At 50.2% G+C, this 25,033-nt stretch overlaps 1 protein-coding gene across 5 annotated transcripts in view; it reads right to left on the bottom strand.

Moving 5' to 3' along the window:
- Positions 1-25,033, bottom strand: part of MAPK4 (mitogen-activated protein kinase 4) — a 142,246-nt gene that overhangs the window by 45,328 nt on the left and 71,885 nt on the right. The window contains exons 1-2 of one of the 5 annotated variants that reach the window (XM_027577671.2): positions 15,637-15,763; positions 4,153-5,775 (exon numbers count right to left, since the gene is read on the bottom strand). The exons of 2 other annotated variants lie outside the window; for them this stretch is intronic. In XM_027577671.2, coding sequence (XP_027433472.2) covers positions 4,153-4,698 — 546 coding nt within the window. In that variant the 5' untranslated portion in view covers positions 4,699-5,775; positions 15,637-15,763. Of the gene's footprint in view, positions 1-4,152; positions 5,776-15,636; positions 15,764-25,033 lie in introns of those variants that run through there. 2 more of the 5 variants (XM_027577670.2, XM_027577672.2) reach the window with 2 other exon arrangements.

The following is a 25,033-nucleotide window of genomic DNA, read 5'->3' as shown; positions in this document are numbered from 1 at the left end:
CCACCAAAACACAAGAGCCGTTGGCTGTCCAAATTCTGCTGGGCCTCTGGCTCTTGCTTTCTTTCCTGGTGTCTTCTGCTTGCTACCCCAGAGAAAAGGCAAGCCTGGTCGCAGCCCCAGCGAGGAGACGGGGCTCCTCCCCTCAGCCATGGGGGGCCCCTCCACGAGGAGCGTGTGTTCACCCAGCTAATCTGGCTGTCGGCGGACCGCGGGCTCTCGGGGGCTCCTGACACCACTTAGAATTTACACAGGACTCAGCCAAGTCTTAAACAACATTTTTTTTTCTCCCTCTTTGGAGATCTCTAGTTCCTAATAGGATAAATCCAAAGGAAAACATGCTCTGGCCCTTCAGCAGCCTCTTCTTGACGCAAACAACAAGGAACTCCTTAGCAGGCTGGCCGAGGAGGTAGGCGAGAAGGGTTCATCCCAGGAGCGGAGGCTGGGAAGCCATCCTTCAGGTGGGGCCTCATGACTCACCTCTGGCCCTGTCAGGAACTGGTTGGTTCTGTATTTCAGGGGAGGGCAAATCGATACCTGAATGTCTGCACGATATTATTATGGCATCTACTGGGCAAATAGTTCTGTTCGTGATTTTGCCCTTCGTACATCTTTGAAAGAACTTTGATCAAACATCCTCCACGTGACTCTAACAAGAATCCTGTGAAATCAGCAGAATGGGAACAATGACAGTGTTTGACAGGAGACAACCGAGAAGAGAGGCACAGGAAAGCCAGTGGGCGTGGAGTTGAACCGTGTGTGGTGGCCACTCATTGTGAGATCTGGAGTGGGTCTCCTCCCCTTCCTAGGCCCTGGTTTTGTCATCTGTGAAATGAAGGGGGATGGACAAGGTGATGCTGAGGTGAACTCAGTGGACACTACCCTCTGGCAGGCCCTGTTGTAGATGAGGAGATGTAGAGGTGAAGGAGGCTCACTATCTACCCAGGAGGAAGTCACAATGAGGAGAGTGAGACCCGGGTGGGTGGTGCTCAGTCAAGGGGCCAAGTCCAGCCACCAGTCAGGGCACAAAGTCTGTCCCCGGCACTGGGCTCAATCAGCATGAAAAAAAAGGAGTGCCATTTCATAACCCACACATAGTTGCTGGCCATGGCCCAGGTGAGCACGATCTTCTTCAAGGTGAGTACAGGATCCATAAAACTTTAGGAGGGGTCAGGTTTAGAGCAGCTCCCATGTAGACATGATCCTCCACACACAAAGGGGAGAGCAGATGCACACATCTGACCCCAATCAACCCACCAGCTGGAAGAATTATGTGCTCTCTTTCTGAGAGTCAAACCCTCTAACCGCATGAAATCAATGAACCCAACTAGCTTCCTATCTGTAATGTGCTGGTAAATGACTATTCGCCCATCTGTTCAGGACAGTCACAACAAGATCAACTGGGCCATGTCTCAGGCACAGTGATCAGACTCCCTGGGGAAGATGAGATGAACACGACATGCCCTCAAGAACCAAGGGCCTCTCGGCTTAAGGGAGCACAGAAGATGCAGACAAAAATACCCATGAGACAGAGCAGAGAATGGTAGATGCTAGAAGACCCAGGTTATGGGTTGGGGAAGAACCAACGGGAATTCAGAGGAAGGAAAGACTAATTCCAACTGGGGACCAGCAAGCTTTCCAGAAGGCGATGTGCCTGGAAAGACCTTGCATTAGGACGCGAGAAGGCCCCAGTTCTAGAGTCCCTCCTGCCACAGTCAGGCAAATCATCTCAAGACAGCCGGTTCTCTCCATTTTAAAAGGGACCATTTGCCCTAAGTGCCTCACAGCTTTATAAGGATTAAATGAGAGCTGATTTAAATGCACATTGGGTAAATAAAAGCCCCAAATATAAAGTTTTTGTCATCACTTGGAGAAGAAGAAGGAGGTACATGAGGGAGGCTGACAGTACATGAGGGAGAAGGGGTGCGGGGAACACCTGCCAAAAGCAAGGCTCACACGAACACCGACTGGGTTCACAACTGGCCCCAGTGATTTTTTTTTTTTTTAACTTCCCACAGCTTATTTTATTGAAGAGACTCTAAGAAGAGTAAGTCAGAACACCTAAATTCTTCTGCATCAGTAACATGAGAGTCCCAACCAGAGAGGTGTCTTCCCACCCCGAGGGATAGGAGGGCGGCCACTTAGAGTCAGTGGCCAGGGAACCCGGGCCGGGGCCCGGGGTGCTCAGCAGACGCTCATTACATAATTGGATGGGCTCCCTACTACTTTCCAAGGGCGCTTTACATTCATGCTCCATTTTGATTTGTAACCACAAGCCAGTGGGCAGACGGCATCTACAACCATCCCTGTCAAAGATGGGGAAACCAAGGCTCCCAGAGGGCCAGTGACTGCCCACGTCCCTGGCCAGCACTGTCAGAAGGGAGCCTGGACTCCTGCCTCCTCACTTCCTCACACCACACACCTTCTAAGAATTGTTAGGGCAGCCAATCTTCACCCCAACAAATCACCCTTCCTGACTTTAGAGAAGGTCTCCTGTGTGCTGTTCAGAGCACGTTCCCTGGAACACGTCACTTAATCAGACCCTTTCATCAAGGTGGGGGGGGGGGGGTCCTGTTTTTACTCCCGAATGGACTGGATTATTCCAATTCAGAAAGTGGTTTTGTGCATCCCAGAAATAAAGTGGCATGGATTCTCTGGTCCTTTCACCAAGTAAGAATTGATTTGGGTTAAAACCTTCAGTTCGATTGTTTGGAATCACTGCTTCTTAGAAGAAAGTGAAGGTACAAACAGCAAAGGGTATTAGGGAGACAGAAAGGCATTATTATTATTATTATTATATTTTTACCATGGATACTCTTGCCTACAAAGTCAACCATCCATCTTGACAGATGGCCTGGCTGCAGGATGGGGGCCAGGGGGCAAACTCTTGGTGAAGGTGGCACTAAGGAGCTAGAGCCAGCTAGGCTGATTTGGGGTCTGAAATCTGGGCTGGAGCCCAAGCTCCAGGCAGTGAGGGTGGGACAGGGAGCCCTGCCGTCCCCTCCCCTGGGTGCACTCTCACTGTGGCTGCACCAGACAGGTCAGTGCCTTTCTATGAGTCTGTGACCTTCTGGCTGTGGGCAAATAAGGTGGCAAGGGACAGCAGAGGAATGGGGCCTCGGAGAGAAAGATGAAGCATGTTCAAGGTCAGAGCTACCCTCCCCTTTCATGACCCACCTCAGCCACTTTGGCTGACCTACTTCCTAGGGAATGTTTTCACTCTAATAAAAATTCATGGCTCAAAGGTTTTGGCAGAAGGCTCGAAGTCACACCCACCCCACAGCTCTGTTGAGGGATGCCTGGTGACGTGTGCTCGGGCTGAGGTGCTCAGAGGCTCCCCTCAAGTGGCAGGAACAAGGCGGGGGGAAGAGAACTTCAAAGGATTCCCAGTTCCTGAAGGGAGCAGTGGATTAGTTACGAAGAGGTGTGGGGCCTTGAGAACAAGTGTCAGTATCTCCATCAGCGTGGCTGGGTCAGCTCTGATCTCTGCAGCTGGTAGAGCATTTAGCCCTGACACGTGGGGTCTCAGAACTGTCCAGACACCTGTACCGTTAGTATGACACCGGGAGGCCAGAGCATGATGGGACCTGGGAGAGCTGAGCCATTAGCTAGACAGTGTACACTGAGGATTAGTTTATCAGATTCACTGTTTGTGCCCTCCGTCCACAGACAGATAGAATGGGACACAGAGTGGGAGGAGGAGGCAAGCTCAAGTAGAGCAGAAGGCTGGTGTGCTGGGGAGCCTCACCGGGAGTCCTGAGCAGACAGCAGGGAGAGGTGGTATTAGGTGGATGGAAGAGATAACAGGATGCTCGAGGCAAATTCACCAACCACAGTTTTAAAAGCCATAGAGTTTAGAGCTGGAAGAAATCTTCAAGATCACCTACTCCAACCTCATCTTGTACAACTAGGAATTCTTGGTTGTGGCCTTGGCGTGGAGCCAAGCCTAAGAATGAGGCCACCGCTCCGACCCCCTGCCTGACCAACAACTGCTTTTCGGGCCAGTGATCTTTCTAGCACGCACCCTCCAGCCTCCTCCAGGTACGGACCCCAGTCCCCTGACTCCAGTGGAGCTGGGAATACCCTCTTGAACGACCGCGAGCATTCTTGAGGGTTCTGTGGACCACCCATATCAGCCATTCCAGCCAGACGTACCTTGTGTGAATAATGCTGGTCAACGATCCTTGCCAACCCGAAATCCCCGATCTTGAGCACGAGGTCCTCTGTGCTGATGAAGATGTTGGCGGGCTTCAGGTCCCTGTGCAGCACATTGGCGGAGTGGATGTACTTGAGCCCGCGGAGCAGCTGGTACATGAACAGCTTTGCATGTTCCTCCGTCAGCGTGCCCTGCTCCAGCAGACGCGCCAGGTCAGTCTCCATGTGCTCCTGGACGATGTAGGCCACGCTGAACTTGAACAGCTCGCCCTGCAGGTCAGTGCCTTTGGGTCCCAGCACCTCGTACACCTTCACGATGTTGTCATGGTCCAGGCGCCGGATGATCTTGATCTCCCGGAGCGCGTGCTTCATGCTGCGGGCATCGCTCAGGATGATCTTCTTCACGGCCACCTTCCGGCAGGCCCTGCTGTCCACGGCCGACAGCACCAGCCCATTGACGCCGAAGCCCAGGGGTTGGAAGTCAACAAAGCGCCCACCAAGGTCATACCCATAGACACTGGCGACGCAGTCACCCTTCTCAGCCATTGTTGGCTCAGTGGTCAGGGTCTGCCCGGGCGATGGAGGGGCAGTCAACGGCGGCCACGTCCTGGGTAGCGGCTTCCCCAGCACACCTCATTCTGTCGAGTCCCAGAGCTGAGGGCTCCTTTTTCTCGTGGTGATGTCACTGCCACCAGCTCTCTGGAGAAAGGGGTGGCATATGTCCACGCTTGCCGAGCTGTGGAAGGCGAAGGCTCAGACTATTTTCTTAACCTGCGTTGGGAGGGCTGGACTCCTCTGGACCCTGAACTCTCCTCGAAGCTTAGAATGGCTCATGCTCTTTTCAAAGGTAGCGTCTTGGAGAGAAAAACCAGTCCTATTATCTATGTGAGTGTGAAGTTTTCTACCATAATGGACCTCAAGGTAAAAGACGCAGAAACTCTCTTCTTTGAAGCTTTTGTTAAAAGACGCCCCTTCCGGCTGAAGTGTGGAGCTGTTGCTGAGCTGTGCTCCTTGACTTACGATGGTCCAGAGCTCGGTTCTGTCACAGCGTCCAGCAGCTCGGCAGCTATTCTCTGTGTCCTGAGCAGGGTGAAGTGATCCCAGCAATGGATTCTGGAGGCTTCCAGGGGCTTCTTTCTACTTCTGCCGGCTCCGCTTTCTACCAGCTCCCCTTAGATTCTGCAACCCAAACCAGGCTGGTGAGCACTGGTGAAGAAAGCCAGAGAAACCCAACCACCTTTCTTGAGCTCTACACCAAGTTACACCTCAAGTCCCAGCGCTGAGGGGCACTCAGCTGCCAAGCCAGGATCCTCCAGAGGCTTCAGATGGGGCAGCGTCCTCTGTCACCCCCTCCTCCACGCCACCTTCCCCAAGACTGTGTGCTGCTGGACTCAGAGAGGCTGCAGGAATGCGGCATCTTTCAGACCATGTCTCCTTTCCTGTCAAAGGAATAACGTTGGGTAAATTTCCACACTCCAGCTTCCAACACCTTCCCACTTGCGTGTCCTTTGTTAACCAGCCCAAGTGTTATTTGATCTGTCCAGCCAGCTGAAACACTGCTTGCTCAGGGGATTCCAGGCTCTGCACTGCCCAGCCGCCCCTCCTGCTGCGTGCAGCACTCCCCTGGAAGAGAGAGAAGATGGATTGATTTGATAAGATCGTCAAACGGTGTGCCTTTTATGTAAATGCCTGCTCCCCAAAAGTTCACACACCCAAATTGTGGGTGGGGATGATCCACTCTGACTTTTGAGAAATTAACTCTAAACACATGCATCAGTACTAGCTGGGAAGGTTGAGAGTAAAAAGTAGCCGCAGACAGAAAATACAGGATCGATAATTTTGTGTTTCCACTTGGACCCCTTTGCTTCCCTCTTTTGCAAATGTCTTTGGATATTTTGAGAAAATTTGCCATGTACTGATATTTAATTACATGTGTATCTCTTGCTTTCCACAGAGGCAGCATAAGCACACATACTAAATAAGGAAATTTTATTGCCACCCTATAAATTTTATTGCCACCATGACCTGAGCCAAAGGCAGACACTTAACCACTGTGCCACCCAGCAAAGCAGGGCACAGAGTTCTTAGCACGACACCAGGACTGGCGTGGTGAACTGTATTCTCTTTGATGATGGGGACGTAGCTCTTCAAAGCAATGGCTCAAATCCTAGCCTGACTGCCCCCTGGTGGCTGCTGACTCAAATTACAGGCACAGGACCTAAGAGGGGCGAAAAAAACCATTGTAAAACATTGCAAAACAAACAATGTAAAATCAGACCTCCGGAGTAAAGGCAATGCCATAGCTTTTAAGGGAGTGGCAGGTTTTATAAGTTTATTAAGCCCGTGGATACTCAGAGAACAAACACTGTACCCTGCACAAAGGAGTGAATCTAGCAGGGCTATTTCTTAATTCTCATCATCCTGTCGGGTCCTCTGTAGGGATGCTTTCATATCTGAATTTTGTGCAACTCTGTAAATGATAAATGAGGCAAAACAACAGTTAACTCAATGTCTGAAATTAAGGGGGCAAATCAGGGGACGGAGATGATCTGAAGTAGTGAACGCTCAGATCCCCTCTAAAAACTTATGAAAGAGATTTGCCAAGGGTCTGGAATATAGTAAATGCTCAGCAGATGTTAGCTACTGATGACTTTGTTAGAAATTCCCTTGCACTTGAATGAGATGTACCTACTGTTCTAATGTTTTGTCAAGATCTTCAGCAATTCTACTCTGCATGTTTTTATCGGTCCCAGCAGCAAAATAACCTTGGTCTTACAGAATTTCAGACTGGGAAGCAATCATAGCAAACAAGTCTAGTGGTCCTTAACTGGGGATGGTACTGCCCTACCCGGCTAATTTTTTTGTTTTTAAAGATTTTATTTATTTGACAGAGAGAGACACAGTGAGAGATGAAACACAAGCAGGGGGAGTGGGAGAGGGAGAAGCAGGCTTCCCGCTGAGCAGGGACCCTGATGCGGGTCTCGATCCCAGGACCCCGGGACCATGACCTGAGCCGAAGGCAGACACTTAACCACTGTGCCACCCAGGCACCCTCCCTGGCTAATTTGACTAGGAGTCACTACTGGCCTTGAAGAGGCAGGGCTAGATTGGCTAACCATCATGTGAAGCAGTTCTATCAGTGAATAACTGACACCCACCCCCAAATGCCAGTACTTTTGCTGAGACAGAATGATTCTGGTCCAAGTCCTCACTTTGCAGATGAGGGCACTGAGGTTCAGAGGACACCAGCTCAGTGCTTCTAACATAGACAGGGTCAATAAACATTTGATGAATTGAGAAATGAATACCATTCACTCTGAGGATTCCTTGCCAATTAGAAAACAGTGCTAGGACCACCCTCTGCACCACACTCTGTGGCCATGCTAGTGATATCCACCTGGATACCTAATTCAGGGGAAACAAAGAGCCACCCCAGTGCCCCATTCCATCCTCCTCTCTCACTGAGCATCAGGTAACAGAAACCAAACTGGAGCTTCTTTCACTCTCTATCCATATGCCTGGTCCAGTTCCCAAGGGCACAGCAAATAGGCAATTATATATTTTGCTTTATGAGAAGAGATGCGTAAGTAAGCCTTCTTCCCTTGCCAGCTCCCATTGGGTTGTAAACAGACAGGACTGCGCACCTAAGCAGGGAGATGACATCACCAGCAAATGAGAGCAGGATTTGTTCCAGATCAACTGCAATGCAGATAATCTGTGAATAATTAAGAGGTGCTTTGTTTATTTTTAAAACTCCTTCTTCTTCCTCTCACATGGGAGAGGGGCTGTCTCCCCTGTGCTCTTGCTTGCACGCATGTGTGTGCGCGCGTGCAAGCAGTCTCCCCAACGCGCTATCTGCTCCCGCGGGCAGGTACCATGTCACCTTGGGAAGACTTGATTCCAGCCACTTGGCCTTCCTCATGGGCCTCTAAATACACTCTTTCAATTTCTGCCTTCCTTCTTTGCTTGCGCCTTCCCTGTTCCTGAAATGTCCTCCTGCTTCCTCCCCACTCGTTGAAATACTGCCCATCACTCAGAATCCAGATGGCATCTCACATCCACTCTAGAGTTCCCGTTCCCGGAGTGTCCCCAGTGACATTCTCGCTGCTCTATGCTCCTGCAGCGTTCGTGTGTATGCTGTCTGTGACATTCACCATATACGAACCTGGGCTGTTATTTAACCGTTTATATGTGTCCATCTCCCGCCTAGACTTCAAGCTCCTCAGGTCCCGGCCCAAAGCAGGACTTAGACAATGACTGCAGTCCAAGGAACATTCGTTCATTGTGTCTACCGAGCAGTCATGCCCACATTTCCTGCACAGTCAGCCTCCCCTCCCTAAGTCTGCTGCCTCAATACAACTTGTTCAAGAGGGCTCTTCTCGCGACAAGCCCCAACCACCCAGACACATGCCAGCCCTCTTGGTAGCACCTTCTGCTTCGATGCTGCTTGTCCTAGAATTCCAGCACCACCCAGGCAGCCCGAGACTGACCGTTTCTCTGTTCCCATGTGAGTTTCCTGTTACTCACCCCTTCTCAGCCCTCTTTACTTTCTCAGTTTCTAGAATTCCTCTATAATTTCCACGGTAAACCTTTTGCCCCTCTCCACAGGTGGACTGATTACAAAACACCTAGTACCTAAGATGTTTCGGATTAATGGTTCCTTGTTTGCGTGACACAGCAGGGGGCATGGGCCCAGGGGCCCTGGAGAGCCCCCCCCCCCCGCCACCATCTGCAGATGTGCCCACCTGGGCAGAGGAGTTATTCTGGCAACTTCTCAGAGCAAAGCACAGCCATTCTCTGTTTGAATTTGGTGGCTCAGGGAGGCTCTGAATCTGGTGTGACTTCAAACCAGGGAGTGGGCATTCACCATGAAGGAAGGAAAGGTCATGGGTTCAGCTGTGCTCGAATGACAATGAGCAAGAAGAACACATGTACCTCCTGCAACGGCAGCCCGGGCTCCCGTGATTCGTGGTGAATGTCATAATAAAACTCAGGAGTAGAAGTATCTACCCCCAGGACTCCTAGCAATGGAGCTTCATCTCTCCACTGATCTCCCATGGACTCTCCTGCAAAACTTTGTTTGAGGCCAATTAATTATCCTCTCATGCATCCAGCCTTTTAACATGTGGAGGCAAACCAGAGACGAGATGGTGTGTGCCAACTGTCCCTTGCTGGGTTTCCTGGGGATCTGGTTTATAAAGAGGCTTTGGAAAGTCTAAATTTAGACTCCACTCTTCCTGTTCAGATCCTCCCAAACCTCATGCTGCTGTCAACTTTCAGCAGGAACGATGGCTCCCAATGAGGAGCTGATATTTCACAGACAGAGCTTTCTTTTTTCTCCTGAGCACCCGAAAACTTGCAGGAAATCCTTTTCAGGCAAGGCTGATGTTTACAGTTGAACAGGCTGCACACTGCAAAATTCTAGGTGACACCATTCACATTATAGTCAAGTCTGTCTGACTCTAAGGTTCATGACCCTAATCACTATAGCCATGTGAATAAAGTCCTCTAGACCAGAGATCAGCAAATTTTTTCTGTAAAGGGCCAGAGGATAAATATCTAAGGCTTTGCAGCACATACCGTCTCTGTTGCAACTACTCCAACCCTGCCTTGCAGCACAAAATCAGCCACAGATAATACCCAAACGAAGGGCATGGCTGCATTTAAAACAATTTTATTTACAAAAATAGGCGGGAGACTGAATTTGGTGAGGGGGCTGCAGTCCGCCAACCCTTGCTCTAGACTGTGTAGGAACATTCTCTAGCTTGTTCCTGAGGTGGCACTGAACTGTGCTGTAACTCAGATCTTTCCGGCTCCCCCTGCATGGTCTCCTCCCTCCTGGACTCAGTCCTCCTGTTGCCCCTCACGGTGGCCCTACCCCAGGCCCGCCTGCCCTCCCAGGGAGCTACCCTGGGCAGAGTTAAGGTCATTTGCAGGGTTCTTGGCCTCAGGGCCCACAGGCTACCTTCTGTCTCTGTGATTCTCTGGTACTGCTGAAGCGCCTCACTCCTACACACCACTTGCCTTTTAACAGAGGCTTTCTGGAAAGGCAGAGAAGGCGACATGATGAAGATAGGCTAAGGGATCACCATGGGCCAGGAGCTGCACCTGAGGGTTTCGGTTTGTGTCATGCTCCCATGAAGCCCCCAGAGGGAAGAGACTTGCCCAAAGTCACCCCACTAGCAGGTGATGTCTCCAGAGGCTACACATCTCAGCACCGTAACACGTGATCTGAGCCCAAGTGAATGATTCTCGCCACGAACCACCTAAGGCCCCATGTGACTTCCCAGGCCCAAGGCAGGCAAATCTGAGGACAGGAGCACCTGTGGTACTCCTCAAAGGCAACCACCTTGTCAGGCTGTGTTCAGCCCCGGTGTGGAGACCGCGGTACATAGCCCACTTTATGGAAACAGAAACTGAGAAACAGGACATTAAAATGAGAGTTAAGAAAAAAAACAAAAACAAAAAACTACAAGTTTAAACCACCATCACGCTGCCTTCCAACCAGTTCTTGATCTCTTCTCTAACCTAAGCCTCAGGTAAGCCCGAGCCCGGGCTGCAGAGGCCAGCCATCCCAGATGTGAATGGAGTGGAGCGTTCTCCCAGCTACCTGACTCACAAGGTCCTGGAGCTGACTTCCTCCAGATGAACAGAAACCGGGACTGGGTCATCCATCAAGCAGCTGAGCCCGGCCAGGGATAACCCACGACGGTTCTAAAACAGGGCTTCTCGGCCTCAACATGATTGACATTGTGAGCCAGATCATTCTCAGCTGTGGGGCTGACCTATGCACTATAGGATGTTCAGTAGCACCCCCCCCAGTCTTGACCCACTAGATGGCAGAGCACCCCCGAGTTGGGACAACCAAAAGGTCTTCAAACACCGAAAACAGTCACCGGTGGAGGAGGCAGGCCCTCACCCCTGGCTGAGAACCACTGGTCTAAAGCAGCCATTCCTAGCCTTGGGGCAGAAGAGTTCTTCGTTTTATGGAGCTGTACGGCGCACTGTGGTCAAGTTTAGCAACCTTGGTCTCTACTCACTAAATGCCAATAGCATTTCTGGTTCTGGTGACAGCCTCACACATTTGCAAAACCCCACAAGGCAAGGGGCTATCCCACACCTATCCTTGCTGAGGGCCTTGAGTCAAAGTCATGGTAACCCACACCCCCTTTGGTAACAGGTGGCTATATGATCCAGTTCCGGATAGTAAGTCTTAACGAAATCCTGCTGCGGGGAAGGGTGCTCAGGAGAAGTTTTCCTTCCCAAGAAGAAACACCACTCTGTCTTTGGATGCAGTTGTGGGAGAAAGTGATGTGGTGCTATTGCACACAGGAGTGCCTACATGCTTGCAGGAAGATTTTGGTTATGACAAAATATAATCTGAATGGAAAGAGAAATTAAAAATAGGTCCCTGAAGCCCAGATCAGAAAGCGTTTTGAATCCCTCCAGGGAGAGTGGGGAGGTAAAGGTGGGGGTTCAAGCAGGATGCCACATGGACCCCAAAAGAGCACAGTGACTGGAAGGTGTTACTTCACCAAGGAAGCAAGGGCCAGTCCTGAGACAGTTAGCACTGGGTTATCTCTGATTTTGAGCATAGATGGGTTTTACTCTCGGCGGCGGCAGCAGCGGTGATGCTCCCAGGAATGAGGAGAAACAACTCTCCCAGGCCTTCCGGGTTTTGAAATGAAGTCCCACTCCCCCCACCCAGGAGCTGAGGCAGCTGGAGGGGTTTATGCGAAGTGAGCTGCCTGGGAGGCCTTTCCTCTCCGTGGAAGCCCAAGTGCATGGGCAGACACCTGCTGTAAACGTTGCGGCCCGTGATGCCAACTCAGGCCGCATTTCTGATCCCGTGCCTCTCCTGTGCCCAGTACCACCGCCCGCCGAGGGCCTGGGACGCCCCTTTGCACACCAGCCGGCAGGACAGCCGCCCAGCCAAGCCAAACACATCACTATAAATATGTCTCAGGCAGGGGAGCAGGCCTTGGTGAGCATCCTCCCCTGGGATGTGCAAAGGTCTGAATGTTCCTTCGAGGCGGTGATGCCACCCACCCTGGCTTGCTGCCCTTATTCGGTTTCCTCAAGAACACACGGGTGGGGACACCGAGTAAGAAACTGGAGGGGAACCTGTTTTGTCTTCATGTCTTTGGGAGGGAGCAAGAGGAGAGCTACCGAGGACTGGAAGAGAAAAGTTTGCAGAGGGAACGTCAGACCTTGCTCTTGTCACCTCCTCCCCCAAATGCAAAGTGCAGGAGCATACAGTTCGGTCTTTGCTCTGCCTTTTCTCTTGAAAATTACATAACCAGCCAGGGAGAACAAAGACTTTGCACGCCTCCCAACGATACTGACAGAGCACGGAGAGAAATTCTGGCAGCCTCCCTGGAGCGCCATGCCCACATCAGCACAAAGCTGGGGAGGGGGGCAGTGTGGGTCCCCGTGTGCGAAGTGTGGGTGCTGGTCACCACGGGGGCGGCACTGGCTGCAGAGGCTGGGGGTCTGACTTTAGGATGGATCACAAGTGTGTGTGTGCGCACCACCGTTTAATCCTTCTGGTTTTAGACGACTCCTACACTTGATCTTTGTAGATTCAAGGGGAAACTTCTTAGTTGTTTTTTTGTTTGTTTGTTTTAAGGAAAGAAATCTGGGATAGCTGAAGACTTCTTTCAAAATCTAAATCAGGGCAGTTATGACTTCAGTGGCTAAATAAGGTGAGGCCCTATTTGGGGCTTGCTTTGTTTGGACTGTTCTAAAGGGCAGACATCCCAGCCGGGGGCTAAGCTTCTCAAAAGTGGTATCTGCATCTCTAATTTCTTCCGCATTTGCTCTAGGACCCACTGCACGTGTCCACAGGCCACTGTGCCTTCCCTGAATTTGGAGGTAACTCTCTGTGAGGCAAGATTTAATAAGCCATCGTGGGAAAGCACAAAGCTGCTGGTCCTTGAGGAACTCCTTGTTCAGACCTCACCTTTCCTACCAAACTTTTGGGCCCAGACATGGGGACTACTTACGCCCTACCTGCAAGGTGGGCCCATGGCAGGATGCTGAAAGATCCCTGGTTTGTAGCTAAAGGATTCAGCATTAAGTTATGTTGCTTTTGGACCAGGAATGGCAAATTTGTATCATATGTATTACTATCAACACATTTTGCACCTATGGCAGATGTTGGCAATCAGTGATCACCTTCTCTTTCCTGATGAGCCAGGGAAAGCAGCAGCCCCCGGAGAGCCTCTGCCAATTGCCGGGAGCTGGCTCTCGGAGCAGAGCCTATGTGCATCCACAGCATGCATGGCTCTCTCTGATCTCATGCTGCCAATGCTCGACCTTGATCCCTCTCTCCTGGCTAATTCTGACTCATCCTTTGGGTCTAAGTTTAAATGTCCCTTCATCCAGGAAGCCTTCCCTCATGCTCTTTTCCCTCCCTGGACTAGCTTATCCATCAGCCTGTGTCCCCTTCTTCCCTCCTGACATCACTTTTCTCCCGTTCTGTTTCTGCTTTAATTGCTTGTCTTCTGTGTTTGACAGGGAGCTTGGTGAGGGCAGGGACTCTACCCACTGCATCACAGTGCCTAACTCCTAACCCACTCTAACAAATCATAACATCTGGGCAGCACACATGCATCCTGAGAAGTCCCATGCTCCAGACCATCATTTACAAATGCAAATTTGTAATACTCACTCCTCCCTCCCCATGAGGGACGTCAAGCAGACGTGAGAATTTCACAAGTCTTGTCTGATTCAAATCCTGCATTCAGTCCCTTTAAATCTGACAGTCCTTGACTTCCTTTCCCAAGCCTCGCTTCTCTCCCAGTCCCCAACCCACTATCCAGAGAATGTGCGCACATGCCACCTCCTACTATTCCCACGGAGGCTAATCATTTACAGGGCTTGTGCTTGGAGGTACAAAAAAATCATTTGTAAATTAGCAGAAAAAAAGTTCCTTCTCCTGGCGATTGCATCTCCCTGTTCACAAGTGACAGGAGTGGTAGTTTGACAGCTCAGGTGACCACAACAATCCCCGGACCACACTGGGCTATCACAGCCAAGGAGGAAAGTCACGGGACCCGAGTTCTAGTCCTGCGGCTGCCTATGAGCGATCCAGGAGTTTCAAGTCTGTGACGTGGGAACAACCCACATGGGAAGAAATATTAGCCCACCAGCTACGGTACATGTGTTTTAAGTCTTGGTATTTTGTTTTGTTTTTTTGGCAGAGGCAGGTAGCGGGGAACTTTAGGCTGAATTATTCCTATCTTCTCTTATGACCCAGCACACACTGCAACACCCAGCCCAGAATGGAGTGTCTGGCAATGAATCTACAATGAATCACAGAAATGGACTGAATATATGTGTGTGTGTGTCCCCCCGCCCCCGCCCCGCCAATCCAGATGTTGAAATCCTCATCCCCAGTGTGATGGTATTAGGAGGTGGGGCCTTCAGGAGGTGATTTCGTCATAAGGATGGAGCCCTCACGACTAGTATTAGGGCCCTTATGAAAGAGACCCCAGAGAGCTCTCTTGTCCCTCCCACCATGGGAGGGCACAGTGAGATGTCCGAGGTCCTTATCAGAATCTGACATGCTGGCACCCTGATCTTGGACTTCCAGCCTCCAAGACCATGAGAAATAAATTTCTGTGACTTATAAGCCACTTAGTCTATGGTAGAATAGCCCGAACTGACTAAGACACTCACCAAGTGCGTCACCAAGTTCATTGGGCAACGTCGTTCGCTCTCTAACTTACTGAACTCTGTTGCCAAGTGTCCAACGCCCTCTCTTCTGCTCTCCTTGTGAATACCTCCTGCCCCGAAAGGTGATTAGAACCTCAGAGTCCGACCCACACGCCACAGAGATCCCACTGTAGTAACAAGACCTACTGGAGACAAAACATGGGCTGTGGGGTGCTTGCTTCAGGAGGGACCCCAGGGAGAGTCACTGGTCTCTGAGGAACAGTGAATCCCCTGCAAGCCTGTAAGGGATTCCACACACAGCTGAACCCCTCATGTCTTGATGCTCAGGATCCCGTGGGAGGCCATCAAACCCCACTGGACATGGAAAGGGGAGGACGGATAGTGATCAGCCTTCTCCCTGGAGAAGAAGACCGAGGGCCCCATGGCCTAGAAGGGAGAGCAGGAAGGATGGAGAAGAGAGCAAGAGAGGCAGCAGAAAATGCAGGAACCTTGACAATAGAGGCAGCATGACCCACACAACACCGCGCATTAGCGGGACAAATGTCATCCTGGTCGGCAGCCAAGAACTCCACAACTCTCCCAGGTACAGGGAGTCCTGGGGCGTGAACTGGATTTCACCTGCATGGTGCAGTCGGCTGGAAACCCGACCAGGGCCGGCACTATGGCCAACGCAGTAGGAGTGTGCGGTCAGCAATGAGCTGGACGGTGACGCACGCACGCATTCCTTTGCTGCTCCCTTCCCCTGCACACTTCAGATAAACGAACTTCAGGATTCACTGGGTTTTAAAAGGAAATAGCACAAACCAGGTTCCGTCTTCTTCTTGTGACCCAGAGCTCTCGTGTGCCGGGAATGAGGGCCGTCAGTGGGTCTGGGCCGGGGGCTGCCTGGAGAAGGTCTCAGCTCACCACCAGGCTCATATGTAGACCCTCCAAGCCACCTGCGAGGAGGAAGGCCACTTGATAGGTATCATCTTCATCCCAATATCAAGGGGCCAGGGCAAATTGGGGCTCAATGGAGAGGGAAGGCAGTTGCCTGGAGATGCACCATGGGCAGAGCTGCCCTCCAGAACATGAGGGGGAAGGTTAAGGCTGGACAGGACAAAGAGATGGCCGAATCCAGGCAAGGTGGGCAAGAGGAGCGGCCTCCTTCAGCACTGGTCCCTCTCGCTTGGAGCAAGCTCAGTGAGGCAACTGCTCACCCTGGCTGGTAGGAGGGGGCAGAACCCCTACCTTCCAGGGAGAACCTTCAGGATAGGAAGAAGGTTGCTTTTAAAGCAAAGCTTTATTTTATCAATGACAGAATCATTTTCTTTTTCCAAGCAGCAATGTAAACTGGTTTTAGTTCTCAACCTGTTTTAACCACCTAAATTGCAAATTAGAATCCCAAGTGTAGGCAGACACAGAGTCCTGGGACAACGCAAGAGGCCTGGCCTCAGAAGTCTGAACAGAAATACAACGCAGGTTGCAGGAGGATTGAGCCGGTTCTGCTCATCCGGAATGGAGGAGGAGGGTCATGGGCCAACGCCTAGCCCCCTACACCCGCCCTCTGTTTAGTTTTATAGGGCAAGTACATTTCTTTGAAACAAACCAAAAAGCAGAAAAAAACACTGACTTCGACAGTGAGCTCTTTGACTCGTGGATCGATGGGCTCAGTCTCTCTCCGACACAACCGCAGGAAGGAACTGAGCACCAGCTTCAACGCGATGCTCACCCAGGCTCCGAGGACCACAGACCCACTCTGATCTCTCCTGGGCTGCTGGAGACTGGAAAAAATCTCGGTGACCTTTCATCCCCTGTGCCTGTGTTCAGGATGCTCTCTCAGCCTGGACGTTCTGTCTTTCCAGCCACTGCCAAGGCCTCAGAAGGAGGCCACCTTCCGGGGACGTACAGCGAGGGCTGTGACCGGGTGAAAGGTGATAAGGGAGGGAAGTAAGACCCTGTCTGAGAAATATTACAATCCACCACCTTTCCTTGTCCATACTGCCTGAGTTTAGGTTCCGGATGTCCCTATGTGTTCGGATTCTGTGCCCTGCCACCTTCCGCTGTTGCCCCCACTGTGGTGGCAGGGTGCGAGGGCCTTTCACTAGTGCTTCTTGGGGGCGGAGGGGTGCCGGAGTCCACTTAGAGTGAACAAAGTAAGTCCCAGCAGCTCCTAGTGGCTCTACCTGCAACTCCCTGTGCCCCGCCCCATCCATCCTCTTTCTGCTTCCAATATTTCTAAAATACGTCTGATCATTTTAGTCTCCTGGTTCCAAATATTTTTTAACAGCTCTCCACTGCCCAGAGACTAAACCCAAGCACCTCGCACAGCCTCACATCAGACCGCATCTGTCTTCCCACTTCTGTACAACTGCTCTCCATAAACTGCACCCCACACTGCAGACTGGGGCGATCATCCCTGAGTCACTCCAACCCAGGCACACATGGCCCATCTGCTGATGACATTATCGTCATTGTGTTCCTGGAACAACGCTACACGTGCCCAAATGTCACCCTGCCCCCCTCGGAGTGAACTTCTCTGAGCTCCCGGAGCACAAGGCATATGCTTCTAGCAGCTGTCTCTTGGGGTTCTACCTCTTTGTGAGTCTCCCTTCGCACTGGACGGGCAATCCCGAGGGCAAGAGCCCAGTGCCTGGGTTCCCCATATGCCCCCTGCCCTGTACGGGTCCTGGCCTGCAGTAGGTGCTAAGGAAACAGTTGATGAACCAGCGAGGAGATGGGGTGGGGGCGGGGGGAATGGGGCTAGGGACTCGACAGTGGAAAATGTTAAGAGGCTTGGCAGAAGTGATCCATAAAGGCGCGTGCCCCTAGAGAGTGTGACCTGCTGGTGGAAACACGGCCAGCTGCCTGGGACACGAGCAGGGTGTTTACGTGGAATGACGCAAGCTCTGCAGGCCAGGCTGGGCCGCCAGACTACGGCGGGGCAGCACTCAGGACTGTGGCCAGGGTGCAGAGATGGTGAGGTCGGGGGCAGCTGAGCAGAGGTGCGGAGACAGTGAGTAGACTTCCCAGGAGTGTTGGAGAGAGTCCAGCACAACTGAGAGAAAGTGGGATCAGAGAAGGGATTTTTGCTGGTAGAATCCTGGTGAGTGCACATTCCCTTGGGCATCACCTAAGGCAGGGCATCATCGACACGGTGGGAACAGCTTAGCTTCAGCAAAAATAAACCCCGAGAGGGACTGCACACCATTCCCTCCGGCGTTCATCTCTTTTGCTTCTTTTCCCAGATTTCAGATCACTGACAAACCAAATATGGTTTGGTTTGTTTACTGAGACTGGGTACGGGCTACCTCCTCAGGCTCCACTAGCCTACCTCCCTTCTTTAAGAACAGCCACAGCGAAAAGATTGTGCAGCTGAAATGTCTCCTTGTAAACTGTTTTGCCCGATTCTTCTGGAAGCCTCAGCTGCTGTAGACAGCTCTTCTATTGTTTGGTCGCCCCATGGATAGCAATAAAATCAAGACGAAAACTCATTTGCAAAGCAACTTTCCACTGTCCAAAGCATTTGCATGTAGTATTATTTAATATTTAATACTTTCATGTAATATTTATTGAGCCTCGCTATGTACCAGGCAGTGGGGCCCCAGGGGCCCCACGCAACTCACAGTCCAGGGGCAGGGGCCAGACATGACACAAATAACGGCACAAATCGCGCCTGTGCATGATCACAACTGTGACAAATGTATGCTGGGAAAGTGCAGGATGCTAGAAGCCAGGAGGATGAGGAGACAATTACTTTGGGGAAGTGATGTTTACATTGAGACTTGCAGCCTGAGTAGAGGCTCCCCAGGAGGTGGAGTGGGGAGATGCCGAGAACTTCGGGTGGTGTCAGAGCCATGAAGAGCCTTGAGAAGTGTGATGTTGGAGGAAAAGAGCCGGTCGGGGAGGAGGGATCTGCTGGTCCACAGGAGGAAGTAGGGTGGGGGGGGGCATGAGGCCAGGATGGAGGAGGAGGCTGGGCCGATGAGGAGGAAGCAGCTTCCAGTCTGAAGTAGGCTCACGCCCGGGAGGGAGGTCCCCTGCAGGTGCCCTGACATCCCACGCACAGATGCGCGGCCCACGGTTCCACCTTGCATGTGCTTGGCTGCTCCAAGCTGGGCTGGGCTCAGGCCTCGTTGAGGCGGCCCACCCCGCTCCATTCCATGCTCCCAGGAGGACCCCTCACTCTGGCCAGCCAGCTCCGGGTGTGCTCCCAGGTGTAGAGAACACAGATGCAGAGCAGAGCAAGACACTCTGGCCATCAGCAAACAGCCAAGGGTAAACGATCCTTCCATTTTTTATGAAGAGCCTCATGAAATTTGTTGGCAACTCCCGGGACAAGGCAGAGTCTCCCACAGAGGGAGGCTTCAGGGACTGCCTTGCCCGTGGTTGGGGGAATGAGATCTCTGGGAGAAGAAGCCAGTAAGGCGCCATGGAGCCGAAAACCTCTGGCTTATGAAAAGAACTCTGGTTCACGTCTGACCTCTGGGACCTACAGATGATGTGATCTTGAGCCTCAGTTTCCTCCTCTGTTAACCAGAATATTCTGCCTCCCATGTTTATCCCACAGGGTGTTTTGAGAGAATAATTAAAACCAATAGCCCCGAAGGTAGTGTGGAAGGTAAAAATAGCACAGGAGGGATTGCTGAAATAATCACAGATGTTAGCCCTTCCCTGAATAACAGCAACACTAACAACCATACTAACAAATAACAATGCTACATAATAACAGCAGGTAACAATGTGCTTTATGTCATTTACTCCACAGTGATATTCCTAGGTACACAGGAGTGTGGCCCATCTTACAAGCCCGAAACAGAACACAGACTAGTAGTGGAGGAACTTGGCCAAGCGTACCCAGCTGCAAGTGGCAGCGCCAGGCTTCAAACCCCCGCAGTGAGCCTCCAGACTCCACCCTCTGACATTAGGCCATACTGCCGAGTGAACTGAATGCCCAGGACACTTGCTATATGAGCTGTCCCGGCTATCGGACTACGGGGCTGGTGGGCCAAGTGACACCACTCAACTGCCATTAGCTTGCCCTGTGCCCCTTGACAAGGGATTGCCTTGGTCCTGTTTCCTTTTGGGACCAGAGACAGCAATCAGATTAATGGTTTGTTTTTTTTTTAAGGTGTTTTTTTTTAAATTTCATTTATTTATTTATTTGAGAGAGCGAGAATGAAAGATGGAGAGAGAGCACACGAGAGGGGGGAGGGTCAGAGGGAGAAGCAGACTCCCCGCTGAGCAGGGAGCCCGATGCGGGACTCCATCCCGGGACTCCAGGATCATGACCTGAGCCGAAGGCAGTCACTTAACCAACTGAGCCACCCAGGCGCCCTTTTTTTAAGGTTTTATTTATTTATTTGAGAGAGAGAATGAGAGAGAGAGCACGAGAGAGGGGAAGGACAGAGGGAGAAGCAGACTCCCCGCTGAGCAGGGAGCCCGATGCGGGACTCGATCCCGGGACTCCAGGATCATGACCCGAGCCGAAGGCAGTCGCTTAACCAACTGAGCCACCCAGGCGCCCCAGATTAATGGGTTTGCTGTAGGAAAACTCACCAAAGATAGCTGGCTGCCGCTGCCAGCATCAAATATCTCTGTATAGTGTTTAATCACCATACGGGAGAAGATCCTGTGTAGACTCGCTCATTCTATCCCTCCTCCCCCCGCAACATAGCGGAGTCTCCTTGCCGACCCAAAGCTTGCAGCACTCTGCTACGGTCCGGGGCCCTTTGGGATTGGCATCCATCCCTTGTCTTTAATCCTGTAGCTTTTCAACATTCCGCAGAAGGTGCTCTCACCTTCCAGCTTTGCCCTTTTCTGCCGTACCCCACCTTCCGTCATTCATCCCTCCCACTCTCTCCCGGGCCCCCCCCTTCATGCCCTTCTCTCCCACTGCCCTCATCTTCCCCTAGATGGCTCTCCTCTGCTAATCCACACCCCATCCCTTATCCTACCCTGCAACTCAGAACAATATCCCCTCAGAAGGGCCACTTGGGAGTTTAGAAAAGAGTACTGGGGGGTGCAAGTGGGTGACAAGACGGGGGAACAGGCTATCTTAGGCAAAGGGCGGAGGAACATCTACCTGGGCAGTTCCAAGGTCACTTTTTGTTCCTTTCTTTCTCTGCAGTGTCCTCTCTACTTTTGCACACTCATACTCTTCCCCGTCAGCGCCTAGGTAATAAGGGCTTGAGTCCAACCAGGTTCCTTCTCCCAGGAGATCTGTGTTTTTAAGCTTTGTCTCTAGGGCGCCTGGGTGGCTCAGATGGTTAAGCGTCTGCCTTCGGCTCAGGTCATGATCCCAGGGTCCTGGGATCGAGTCCCGCATCGGGCTCCCTGCTCCTTGGGAGCCTGCTTCTCCCTCTGCTTCTCTCTCTCTCTCTCTCTCCCCTCCTCTGTCTCTCATGAATAAATAACTAAAATCTTAAAAAAAAAAAAAAAAAGAATAAGCTTTGTCTCTAGCCATGGAATATGAACTTGGGCCCTGGTTTGCAAAGGTTGGGCACCTGGCTATTTGAGAGAACAGTTCCTGACACCCTAAAAATAACATCATGTAGGTCATTTCTTTGGCTGCTGAGAAAAAGGACAAGAGGTGGTCAAGGGGCCCTATTGAGCAGCGGGATAAAGGATAATGTAACTAAAGCAGCACCCCACCCCCAAAGCGTTGCTGTCTGTTCTCCGTGCTCCAACAACTCCCCAGTCTTTTGCTTGCATGACTGAACAAGTTTGGGGCCCTCCGGATACCAATGACAGGTGTGACTTTGTTCCCAACCATCTAGCGGATCCTAGCTGCGGAGCGGTTCCAGACCAGTGGTTACCTTCCCTTCTCCCACCTCATCAATCCCCTACCAGACCAGCTGACAATGGCTCTCCTCTCCTCCCTCAACCTCCCCAGGCGGGATTTACAGTGGGAAGGTTACCAAGGCAACCATACGTGGACGTGGTTTTACACTATCATATTCTGCACCTCCCTCCACCCCAGTGCAAAGTTACCTAAGCAAGGTATCCCATCCAGTGCAGAAATCCCAAAGCTTCTGGCACTCAGGTCCAGCTGGAGGCAGCTGCAGAGAGGGAGGCGACTCAGATGTTGTCCTAAGGTGTGGACCAAGCAGGGATTCACCTCCCCTCTCACTTAGATGGCATTAAAATGATAGTATAAGGGTGTCTTTAAATCAACATAAACCCATAACAATGAAGGGAACAGGAAGGGAACTGGAAGACATTTCTGAAAGGCTGGGAATTTGAAAGTCTCAGCCCAGAATGCACAGTGAGGGTGGCGGGGGGGGGCAGGAGCAGGGAGGGGCAGATAGGAGGAGGCTCGCCAGAGCCCTGGAGAAGCCGGTGGGAGGGACCCAAACTGTGGTATTACTTGGAAGTTTGCATATGAAATGGGAGCATGTCTGCCTCCCTCCCCTTCCCATCCTCTTCTTTAAACTCTTTGTGTTTAAGCTCTCAAATCTCTTCTTAAGCCCCAAGTTCTGAGGGGGCATTGTGGAGGTGCAGTGCAGAATAAAGGATGGGATGAGTTAGTGAGGGCAGGTTTTTGGTTTGGTTTGGTTTTGGCTTGCTTGTTTTTACAAATTAATAATGTAAATGCTATTTACTAGTTTTCAACTTTTAGAATCGATCTACAAGTAAGCATGCCACAAACAAGACAGATGTCCTCAACTTGGACACGTAAAAGAGAAGATTCAGTAGAAAGGATGTCAGCAAGGTGGAAGGGGAGAAGGAAGGAAGGAGAAGAAATAGAATATTCTCATCCTAAATTGAGATATCCTGCTGAAAGCCAATGGAAAGAGAACAGATAGGTAATGAATATAAGTACTTGAAGTTAAAGGATAAAAAATAGGAGCTCTTTTAAAAATGATGATTACTATCAAAATCAAATAAAGATGCTGACCACGATGCTTCTAATGAGGAAGGTATTAAGTGTTCATCAAAAAAATTAATGTGTAACATAATATCAGATTGTTTAATGGGCAGGAAAGCAGATTTGCCTGCTCTGCTTACATTACTCCTTTCTCTCTCTTGTTCTTTTTTTCTTAAACAACAGCAGCAAAATGAGCCACAAGAGCAACAACAAACCACGGGAAAAGTGCGTAAAGTATATTATTTAGAGATACGGAACTAACCAACATTGACAGCTAAAAAGAGAAAGGTTCGAAAGTTTGGGGTCAGGAATGAGACAGAAGATGACAGCTTTTCATTATAAATCTCTTTTGAACTTAAAAAAAAAAACATGGCTTGCATTGATTAAAAGTAGAAAGACCAAGGAGTCACCTACCTATTTGCAGCCCCATAGTCACCAGGGCAAAGGATGCTCCAGAGATGCTGGGAAGGACCCAGTCTCAAGTCTCGCTGTTGGGAAGGAAAGAGGGTACCTCTGTGATGGCGGCCTGGGAACCAGCTTTGGAGAGTCTGTGCCCCTTGTCAGTGACTGGGCTTTTCCCTTGCCATCCACCCGGTCACCATCCTCACCTTCTTTAGGTGCCCTTGACATTTTAACCCATTGATTCTCAAACTCAGTTGCACATTAGAACCCATTTAAAATCCCGATGCCTCGGGCGCCTGGGTGGCTCAGTTGGTTGGGCGACTGCCTTTGGCTCAGGTCATGATCCTGGAGTCCCGGGATCGAGTCCCGCATCGGACTCCCTACTCAGTGGGAAGTCTGCTTCTCCCTCTGACCTTCCCCCCCTCATGTACTCTCTCTCTCTCAAATAAATAAATAAAATCTTTAAAAAAAAATAAAATCTCGATGCCTCAAGAGAATAAGATAAACCACAGACTGTGAGAAAATATTTGCAAAAGACATATTGATAAATGACCTGATTAAAAAATGGGCCAAAGACATTAACAGACACCTCACCAAAGAAGAGATACAGATGGCAAATAAGCATACGAGAAGGTGTTCCACGTCATAGGTCGTGAGGGAAATGCAAACTAAAACAACCATTACACACTTATTAGAACGGCCAAAATCTGGAACACTGACACCAAATGCTGGCAAGGATGTGGAGCAACAGAAAGGCTCATACATTGCTGGTGGCGATGCATAATGGTACAGCCACTAGGGAAGATGGTTCGGTAGTTTCTTACAAAACTAAACATATTCTTATCATATAATCCAGCAATCTTGCTTCCTGGCATTTACCCAAAGGAGTTGAAAACTTATAGCCACACAAAAACCTGTGCATGGATGTTTACAGCAGCTGCCAAAACTTGGAAGGAACCAAGATGTCCTTCAGTAAGTAAATGGATAAACAAACTGTGGTACAGCCACACAATGGAATATTATTCAGCACTGAAAAAGGAATGAGCCGACACCCCCTTTCCCAAGGCAAAGGGTAGACTGAGGCTGACTGATTACCAACAACCTCTGGTAGAGTATCAGTCAAGAGAGGCCACTGGAGTTTTGAGCACTGTATGTTGAACCCATTATGACATTCTATGCCATGTTAGATCACATACCCAGCATCATTTAACTCCTGAAAAAGAAAAAAAAAGGTAATCAAATGAGGGGCATCTGTTCTGTCCTGGAATGCCAGCCTTAAAAAGGAATTCCACACAATGCTTCACTGTATTTATTATAGGGTGAAGTTGCTCCTGAAAACAACTTCCTGATAATCATGACTACTTGAGTTTAGGCAATTTCTTGAAGCTTTTCTTCACTAAATGTGTTGGGTGTTTTTTTTATAAAATAAAGGAAGGAAGGTGAAATGCGTATACCAGCAAAGATTTTCTAAACCAAGTCTGGAGCCATTCTTAGTAATTTAATTTAGAATGATCAATTGAGCAATCACCCGAAACTTATTCCCTAAAGTCCCCTGGGGTAGAATTCTTCTGGTGCGCAGGCTAGCCTTTCCAGTCTTCTTCCCAAATATACAATAATGTGTTTCTGCTGACAGCCAAACAGCGGGAAAAGTAATTAGCAAATTCATTAATTAGGATACTGCTTACATTTCTTCTAAAATGGTTATCATTTACTTATTTTATTATTTTAATCCTCTGCCTTTTACTAAAGTCATTAATGGTCATTAGTATATACTATTATGTCTGGAGGGTCACAAATATATTTTGTTTTACATGTAAAAGTGTTATTTATATAGAATATCAAGACTGAAGGGTTCTCAGAGGAAGTGTTGCAGAATTTTGTTAAAAACAAATCTTACAGGAGACCAAATACACACAATGGAGAACTGCTAGTAATCACTGAACACTTACA

This window comes from Zalophus californianus, chromosome 14, assembly GCF_009762305.2.
Source record: "Zalophus californianus isolate mZalCal1 chromosome 14, mZalCal1.pri.v2, whole genome shotgun sequence".
Lineage (NCBI taxonomy): Eukaryota > Metazoa > Chordata > Mammalia > Carnivora > Otariidae > Zalophus > Zalophus californianus.
The sequence above is the reverse complement of the archived record's forward strand: the minus strand, read 5'-3'. Positions and strand labels throughout refer to the sequence as shown.